The 10,239-nt window shown below is 34.8% G+C and overlaps 1 protein-coding gene and 1 pseudogene across 1 annotated transcript; one reads left to right on the top strand and one right to left on the bottom strand.

Annotated features, from left to right (window-relative positions):
* The first annotated feature begins 668 nt into the window (after positions 1-668).
* Positions 669-2,443, top strand: LOC145964572 (uncharacterized; annotated as a pseudogene).
* A 4,210-nt stretch (positions 2,444-6,653) lies between these two features.
* On the bottom strand, positions 6,654-7,412 carry LOC145964680 (uncharacterized). Its single transcript, XM_083087697.1, has 2 exons — positions 7,297-7,412; positions 6,654-7,215 (listed from the first exon to the last, which is right to left on the bottom strand). Exons 1-2 carry the CDS (start codon positions 7,410-7,412, stop codon positions 6,654-6,656), a joined length of 678 nt encoding a protein of 225 aa, XP_082943823.1.
* Positions 7,413-10,239: the final 2,827 nt, after the last annotated feature.

Below are 10,239 nucleotides of genomic sequence, written 5' to 3'. Positions count from 1 at the left end.
GAAAGTAAACATAGATATTTTAAGAACATTATTAAGCACTCGCAAAATTATAAGAACATAACAAAAATGCTATCATATAAACATCAACTTTTACAAAGTCAACTTCCACAAAATACATACAGTTCTTTGATAATTGCGGATAATGCAGAAGAATATATTCCAGAAAACTTTAGTAATAATATTTCTTCTGTTATAATAGATTATTTTTATGATAAAAGGAATGAAAATTTTAAATATATAGCTTCACAAATTACTTTCAAAGGCATTGCATATAAAACAAATATGTGTATCTGTATAGGAAAAGACTGTTACGATTACTTTATTTTATGTAAAATCAAATATTTTTTAATAAATAATTCTTATACTAACGTATATTTTCTGGGTACCACAATAAAAGTTGTATATAATTCTGATTTTGGAGTATATGAACAGTTTGAAGTTAAAAATGAAGATCATAAAATCGATAAAATCTCTTTGTTTCCCTATTCTGCTTTACTTGCTCCACATCCTATCCTTGAAACTCACTTAAATTCCATTGCCGTTTATATCTTCAAATACGCACCTCTTGATTTATAAGATTATGTGAGTAATACTTCAATAATACTTAGCATTTAATATTATTTTTAGTATTATGTATAACATGTATATATATGTTTTCTGTTTTGCAGATGTCTTACTTATTTAAAGTTTGGTCGGCCAATAGAAAACAAAAAATCTCATTAGTTATTAATCAATCTGATAACATGTTATCTGAACTTATTACAAAAAGTAACAACAAACTTGGTATTAATGGTTCTACTCTAGTTATGGAAAAGGATGGTACAAATGTTGACGATAACGATGTTTTAAAGTTTTGTTCTGGAGAAACTTTTATGTTACTACAAGCAGAAGAATTTTGGTCACCTCAAAATGAGACTGAATTACACAATACGGCATCCTGTGATATCTTAAGTGATTCCATGTCTACTTTCTCTTCCTCATCAAGCATACGACATCGCCAACAACAGTATCAAATATTAAAATACAATCAGATAATGATGAAATTTGGACAAATTTTCGTATACCTTGGGATAATTTGGAATCCACAGTGCTTAAAGAATTAGAAGCAGGAAATCGCAGCAAATTTGTAATACATGCTGTTGTAAATCGTATAATTTCTGAAATGAGGAATATAAGAGAATTTATCCCATCTAAAGCATTTAAAATAATAGCTAACAAGATCATCGAAAAATATCCTCAATTCAAGGATACGGATGAAGATGGTAAATTTTGGAGATGGAAGTCACACATTATATTTAAAACTTCGTGATAGAAATTGCTATCTTAATAGACCGCACATGAAAAGATCTTTGAGTCGAAGTTTAAATATACCGCTGAAAAAGCAACGAAAAGTTTTATCTGCCAAAGCTGGATGTAGCAATTGGCAGCCTGACAATTATGTTGAATCAGAAACGGAAGATACAATAGAAGACAAAAACTGTATTTCTACGACATGTAATCCTCCAAGATGCTGCAGAAAACGATCCTGATACTTAAAAAATTTATTAGATTTATTAGATTTATTCATATCTTGAAACAACATATCCTGTACAACGATTATTTCTTAATAATGTCCATAAACCACCTACGATTCAAGATATTAAAACTTCATGGCCAATACTTTTACAAAAAAAGTATATATTCTGGCATTATCACAAATTAATGGGACATTCTATAAGTATACTAAAAGAACAAATATTAAAGAAACAGGAAAAAATACTCACGTATGGACGTCTTAAAAAGTATAAGGATATTATTAATTCAACTGAGCTAATACAGCTTAAATTAATCAAAATTATTATGAAACATTTTAAAGAGGACTTCCATACATTATTTAAAATTTATCCTGTAAGTCTTATTATGTATCATTATCTTTCTCAATTACATGATTTTATAAATGTATAAATTACATGATTTTATAACTAATTTATTATATAGGAGGGGACTACCTTGAAAGAAATTGAAGCACCTATTGCTGCACCATGCATTGTTATCATAGGTAAAATTATATATACATTATTTTATATTCTTACAGATTTAATATCGTTATTATATTTAATTATCACGTTTTATATGTATATGTGCTTGGTTGTGTGTTACAGATGATACGGAACGTCAGATGTCCTATTTATTTATAGAAGCAATGCAGATTGAGAGAACATATTGTTTTTATGAATCTCTGGAAATGTTGATGTCTGCGTACTATGTCTTCAACATGGAATATCCTACACACTGTGCATGTACTTTGGAATTTATACAGAAGTATTTTTTGAATATTCATCCAACGTCTGGTACGAAATCACGTAAGGCCGCAACTAAATACAAAGTACTTTCACTTTTCAACAAATTAAGAGACATTGAGGAGAGAAATGTAGACAAGGAAAATATTGAATCAAAATCATAAGTGTATACACATATACATATGTATAATAATAATATTATTAACATTATTAACATTATTAATAGTTCATATGTATCTAATTATTAAAAATAAATAATTATTCAAATGAATAAACTATTGCATATTCTTCATTTATATACATAATCTTATATGAATAATTTATAATTAGAATATAAAAAAGATATTAAATATTATTTAAAAAATATAAAATATATTTTTATATATGTATTTCTCTATGTTTAGTGTGTTGCATTGTAATATTATTAAAATCTTTAATCTTATTCATATTAAAAATTGTATTATAATATGATTGTAGCATATTGCAATATTTATATGATGTTATTAAAATTTTTGTATTTACAAAATATATCCTAACAATTGCATTATCGCAGTACAGCACTATTCTGCAAACTTAAACAAAAATAAAAAATAAAATGCAGAAATTATTTTTTGAACCACATAATTCTCTATTTTTCTGTTCAACTTTATGGTTCAAGTTTGAAGAAATAGTAGTGCTGAGCTGCGATAATGCAATTTTGTTAGGAGATGTTCTGTAAATACAAAGTACTTTTAATATCTATAAGATCAAAAATTTTAATAACATCTTATGTATATATATATATATATATATATATATATATATATATATATTGCAATATACTGCAATTCTATTATTATAGTACAAACAGTATAAATTTAAAGTGTATTTTTAATATTGTAAAATGTAATTTTAAAAATATTTATAATATTATTACAAAACAATTTCATAGATTTACAGTCATTATTGTAAATTTCATTTCTTGTTTTGTATCGCTACAAGTATGTAAATTATTATTACAAAACAATTTCATAAATTTACAATCATTATTGTAAATTTCATTTCTTGTTTTGTATCACTACAAATATATAAATTATTATAACATTTCTAGAAATCTACTTCTAACATGTAAATTTACTTGTACAAGATGCTTACTTACTATTTAAGATAATAATTTTATCTATGAAATCTAAATTTACTAATGTATGTAAATATACACCTTTAATAGTTGGTCTCAATATTACCCACTATAATAGTAAATTTACACAAAAATTTTTTACAGTGCACCAAATGCAGAGCATTGCTTTGTGGCCATGGATATTTCGCTTTGGTGTGGATGTTGATGGTTGGCCGGGGTCCATCCATGACTTTTTGCGTTTGGGATTATCAAAATAGATCCACTTTTCATCGCCAGTCAAGTCACAATGCGCCACAAAAAACTCTTTTTTTTCTGCCTGGCAAGCAGAGAAATACAGATGTTTAAGCGATTCGCAATGGCATTTTCGGTTAATTCGTGTGGTACCCATTTTCCTTCCTTTTGAATCTTTCCCATTGCATGTAGACGTTTGGAAACAGCCATCGGAGTAACATTTAATACTGCAGACAATTCTTGGAGCGTTTGAGTTTTCGTCCAATAATGCTTGCAATTCGGTGTCTTCAAACTTTTTCGGTTGACCTGAGCGTTGTTTATCATTCACATCATAATCACCACTCTTAAATCGCTGAAACCATTCTTGGCATGTTCTTTCCGATGGAGCACAATCGCCCTAAGCTTCGATAAGCAATTTATGAGCTGCAACTGCAGTTTTTTTCAAATCAAAGTAATGAAGCAGCACATGTCGAAAAAACAACTTATCACGTTCCATGTTTAATCAAAAGAAAAAAATAGCACTGTTCGCTTAAATTAATCTTTTCGCACTGAATTTTTTTAACAAATGTCTAACCTCTAAAATGCAGATGCATTCAGGTGTCAAAGTAAATTACACTAGAGACCCTTTAATAAGAGTCTGGCCATCAGAAATCTGATTTTAGAGTGTTTTGATTGGTCCGCCATTTTTTCTCTAATCTAAGTGGGGATAACTTCAGCGCAAGCGTATAATTACAAACGTATTCAATTTACTGACTAGACCCAACTCCGAGTCAGCAAATCGAGTACGCTATATTATCACTAACCTCAAAAATACTGATGAAACATCGAATAATATTCGAATATTATTCGTACAGATTTTAGTTTTTTTTTTAACTGCAACTAAATTGTTTAATATTTTCATTAATAAAATAATTGTTTAACATGTAATATATGATGTATAACGTATAAATATTAACGAAAAATAGGTGCAAAGTGAAAATTTTACCATTCGATGATCAAGAAAAAAATTAAAAGAATAAAATGTAACAATTTGTTTTATTTTATTGAACTGTGCATCGCCATTGACTTACTGTTATAGTATTTACGTTTAACAATTGTTTTGTTATTCGCTATCCTCATTCTGTAAATTGCATATCTATTTGCTATCTTTAAATGTAAATTATGACACAACAAAATATGACTGTTACTTAAAATATCTAAAAATGTAGCAACTAAAAAGTTTTTATAACCACGATTGTTATTACACGATTTTTAATACTGCCTAAATATATACTCCATTTTTCTAAATAACTGAAATGTTTTATTGTTAACATAAAACAATGTGTTGTTTTTATAACTTCGCAATCGCACTAATCTCGCATATTGTGACAAATTTCGATGAGTGGAACCTAAACTTCGAATACAATGCTTACAAAGTTTTGTATTTTTTTTAATGCTTGTTACAAATCGCTTGTATCCAGCGATACTATATAAAATATTACATTTTACAGTATTCAATTCTTCTACTTCCTGAGCTGTTGGTTCGTACGATAGATTGGCATTACAAAACCCTTTTCGTCAGAATTTGTGCAGTCAGGAGCTACACAACCAGTCATGTTGCTGAAATATTCAATAACTATATAAATGATTTATAGATAAATCAGAAAAAATAACATTTATTATTAAACTATTACATGTAATACATACTGGATGAATTTAAAATTAATTTTGAAGTTTTGATTACTGATGACAGTAAGTTTAATTTATATCTTAAAAGTAAGGTTATATTGTTTTATACAGATATTTTACAATAGTATAAAATTAAAAATACTTACCTAATAATCTGAATATAAAAATCCTCTAATAGATAATGTATATATGATTCTCGAGAATGTGTTCTTATTTTTTCAATTTTTTTTTCAATTACTGATGACACTGATTCAATCGTTGATGCGGACGGACGATGCAGACTGAGGTTAGATGATATCACGTGATATTACCACGTCATTAGAGAAAAAATGGCGGACCAATCATAATGCTTGAAATCGAAATATCGAAATACGTGATGATGGCCAGACTCTTATTAAAAGGTCTCTAAATTACACCTATAATTAGCGCCATCAAAATGTGAGCCGCGGAAACTAAGTTTACTACCTAATACAAAATCTTGGACGGATCCTGACGCACTTTCGACGGGTAATACGCAGAGTTTACAGATCGGACGCGTATACTCGGATGTTGCGGTTTTGACCGTGACAACGCGGGTTAATCCGTCCGAGCCTGGATGCGCTCGGACAACGCGACCGAGCTCCAAAGCTGCCAGATCTCCGCCGCAAGCAACATGCAACACGGCGTGGAGGGGGTAATGAGGATGTGAGCGTAAGCGTACGTGTGAGCTCGGCGCTTCGGCTAGCTTCGGATAGTAGAAGAGGACAGAATACAGTCTTCTGTCTTCTTTCTACCAACGAAAGCGACGGCCGACGCTACACGCTGCTCGCTCCTCGATATCTCGATTTGCGCTCAATGAGTAGGTATACAAGGCGGGTTCTAACTCAGGTCCTCTCAGGGGGGGTGAGGCGCGAGGGGATCTCAGCGGCGCGGGGGAATGACGTCACGCAGGATGAAGGGGGTTTTCGATGGCGCGGGGGAATGACGTCACGCGGGACGGAGGGGATTTCGTAGGCGCGGGGGCTGCGGGGCGGGGTGGGGGACGCTTGTGTTGGATGTTTTATGACAAGTATAAACAATCATAAACCGATGTCCGGTTGATAAACAGCGGTATTTGAAGAGGATTGGGTCTTAAGGCTGACTAACGCGTCGGGACATGTTTTCGCAAACAAAATAGTTTTTGTGCTCTTGCGGTACACCCCCTCTCCCACAATATAAGTAATTCTAGATTTTTTTTTTTTTTCGAATTAAACAATATAAGCGGTATTCCTTTGAAGAGGATTGGGTGGATGGAAATGCGTGCGAAGAAATTACGTCATGATTTAGACTTAAAACTCTTTATTTATGTTATATGTATATATATATATTTTTCTTACGTACTATGGACTAAAAACTAAAGCTGCCAGCTCACAATCGACGAGCTGATGCTTGTTGAAAGCGTCACTCGCGCGTATTACATTAGATATTTCTTTTGGATTTATTACAGTGGACGCGATATTGGAGAATTGCGTAAACTTGACATCAACTGTTTCGATAATTTTACCCAATCGATCAAAAGTTACATCTATGCATTGATCGAGATCGAACATACGATGTAATGTCGATTCGACCATCATCAAGCACACGTTCGAAGATTCGAAACTTATGAGTTTGACGTCGTTAATCGTACGAATTCTCACTGTTAGCGGTCCAACGCTTATGAAATTGTAGTCATCTTTAGAGTTGTTCCAAAGTAAATTTTGAATATTGCGACGTTGCTCGTAGAGTCCCTTCCACGTTTCGAGAGATAATATCAGTTCCTTTCCTCGATGATCTCCTATGGCAATCTCCACGTAACTCGGTGGATCCACGTTGATACCAATTTCGAGGAATTTGAATTCCGTAGCTGTCAATGCGTATCGTCTACCTAGTATACGAACCGCACGACGCTCCAACGAAATGCTACAGAAAAATTAAAATTAAATAATAGTAATAATACAATTTGTAAAAATCGAAAAATAAAAAAAGTTAAACGAAACTTACTCATCACATTTGTTCTCAAACGATGGAGTTTTATCACGACTCGGTACGTAATTATTCACGCGTCTTCCGATGCCGCTGCTGCTGCTGCTGTTTCTGTTTCTTTCGACGTAGTACATTTCTCTGGGAGTTATGAAAAGTGAACCACGAGAGCGGAGTTAACGCGACACTGATCGTATAAGAAATAACCGAGTATACATGACGCTCATCTTTCAAAAGTATAATGTGGTGGGGGGATCAATGCTTCTAACGCTTTGAATTTTAGAAGAAGGGGAGATAACGCTCAGACAAAAAATTCTTAGAAACGCATGGAAAGATCTAGGAAGGGGAAATAAGAGATAAAACATATTAATGTTTACATATTTTATTTTCTTGCAATTCTTTCTGGCGTTGCGACCACCAGTTAAATATTTTGAATATATTTTGTAATGCGCAATTCTTAACATGTTTTCCACATCGCATACTATTGGTAATATCTAATTTATTTAGAGAATCAATATCTTCATAGTCTGCATCCAAGGTTTCAATAATAAAGCCGTTTCCCGCATCGTCTAGTATATCGGTCAGCCATTTTCGCTTTTCAAGTCCTTTAACGTACACGACAGACGATTCTTCTTCTTCTTCTTCGTGTATCGTACCAACGACAGCTGTTGTAATTACACGCTGAGCCAAGCCATACGGAACGTTTCCGTCTTCCCATTGTAATCCATGATGATTTCTAATCACCCTTGACATCGCTCAGATTTTGTAAGCACGCTCCACGGTACAGGACTTGCAAAAAAATAATGTGAGAGAACATATCCCTTTCTCAGGATTGCCGCTTCCTTCACGACAAAATTTCTCCCGACAATAAATCCTTGCAGATCCACAAACGTTGGTACGGACATGACGAGATCTCTCTCTTCGATACGTTAGTCGAGAGGAATGACAAAACTCTAAAATCATCTCGCAGCACTTTGATTTATATCCTGCTCCTCCTCCCCTCTTTTGTGTTGATGTTATCGCTTAGGTGATTTTGCGTACAACGTTGGTCAACGGATTGTACTGGATCACGCCATCGTGTATGATGAGACAGTACGCAGTGGTATTCATCGGCACGTTCTCCTTACATTCGAATTTCAATCTCACATCCACGGTTGCGGTCTTAACCGATTCGTTTTGTCGAGAACAATCGATAATCACGAACGGACGTTAAGTAGAAACGTCGAGACAGTGAGACTTGGTTCGAGATACTCGTATCCGTAATAGTTCTTGCAGAAGCGCGTGTACGTGTCGTAGAGAATGGACCATCTGTTTTTATCGAAATCCAGATTCATATCGTCGTACGGATAACATTCCGAGTTCAGATAGAGTTTCACGTTGATCAATTTGCAGTCGTCAAATCGACTCGTATCCTCAGACATGATATTTTTCCGGCTTGTCTGCAGAGCGAAGAAAACATATCGTGGTTTCTCCAACTGAGTCGCGGTCTTAATGGCCCACGAATGCTTGGTTGTACGCTGCAATAGCGGAAACTCGTACAGATCCCACGAGCGAATGCTTGGTTGTACACTGCAATAGCGGAAACTCGTACAGATCCCACGAGCGAAAAGCCATGCTGAGATATCGTCCGCTTTTCAGAGCACGCAGCATCGACATTTTCGATCTCGCTCGACAGCATGTGTGGCATTCGCCATTGTATCTTGAATATGTTGATCATAGGCTCCAGTGTCGAATCTCCAAACAGACAATTGTTGTCGTTGCGCGATCGTATTAAGATCAATTCGTGACGAGCGTTAATCACCACGCGTCTGTAATCCTCGCAAAATCCCAATAACATGTAGAGCGGTACGCAAAAATTGAAGTGTCCATTCGCATGGATCGACGGATCCCAGCCGGCGTTCCTCATAATCACGTTTCTATCGGATGATACTGTTACATAGTGTTTGAGCGTAGTAGTTATTCTTACGTTTCTATTGCGATCAATCTCAACGCCATCGAGTTCGTATTGAATCTCATCGAACATGAATGCGACGCAATTATTTCCCAGTATCACATCACTTCCTTCAGCTGGTTTGGTTTTCGTTAGTTGTCCCTCGATGTATAGGAAACTCTCATACGGCAATGTATACAGATCCTGTTGTTGTATGGGTATTCTTATCTCGTCACTGTGTCCGAACGTTGTATTGGCGAACGGGTTGTACGCGTGAGTCTCGATCTTGACGATACGATCGTCAAAGATCGGTTCGTCACCGATGTTGAGAATGTCGGTCATCGTTCAGCTGTTTCGCACCGCGAATCCCAAAGATTGTAAAAACGCAACGTTCGATGCGCTGAGTTTCTTTTTCTTGGATGATTGGATATTAGCAAACGTCGACGTCGTTGTTGTTGTTATCGTCGCTGGCCTCGTAAAGATTGTGTTATCTCTCACATCCTTCGATCCGTTCAATACGAGCATCTCATACGTCGCATACGTACGTTATCGTCGTAGCCGTCGTACGTGCAATCTTATGGTGATCTCTTCTCCTCGAAAATCAAGCAATCGTCCGTTCTGATCGACAACGCGTAACGTTAAATCCGTAATGCTCCGCGCGATGATCGGTAGGTAAGTGATCTGTGCAGACGTTTCCGATATCTTATATCCCGGTGGTACCCTCGGTGAAAATTCATGTATTGTATGAACGAGTTTACCGTTGTTGTACGCACCCGCGGTCACGTTACACTCTATACGGATAATATTCACGTTGATAATGTTAATCGGCATGTTCGATTCGTATCATTTTCGCGGCTCGAGAATACGATTCGAGAATCCTAGCAGCGATCCAATGTTGTTGGGCTTGCTAAAGTTTATTCTGTAGGCGCATTTGATCTCGCTCCTCATCGTATTGTAATTAGCGCGGAGCACTATCGGATATTCTCCATCTTTATAGTCAATGTGTTTCTTATTGCGATGTTTCCGTGAAATTG

This window comes from Camponotus vicinus, unplaced genomic scaffold (assembly GCF_025532165.1).
Source record: "Camponotus vicinus isolate PSW18456_S1 unplaced genomic scaffold, iyCamVici1.0 SCAF_13, whole genome shotgun sequence".
In the NCBI taxonomy this organism is placed as follows: Eukaryota; Metazoa; Arthropoda; class Insecta; order Hymenoptera; family Formicidae; genus Camponotus; species Camponotus vicinus.
Note: the sequence above shows the minus strand (reverse complement) of the source record. Positions and strands in the feature narration are given on the sequence as shown.

Bases quoted from the DNA above. Each gene is read 5' to 3' on its own strand.
- LOC145964680 (XM_083087697.1), bottom strand. From the start codon at position 7,412: ATGTACTACGTCGAAAGAAACAGAAACAGCAGCAGCAGCAGCGGCATC. The intron at 7,216-7,296 runs GTAAGTTTCGTT...ATTTTTCTGTAG, and splicing joins TTTGAGAACAAATGTGATGA to CATTTCGTTGGAGCGTCGTG.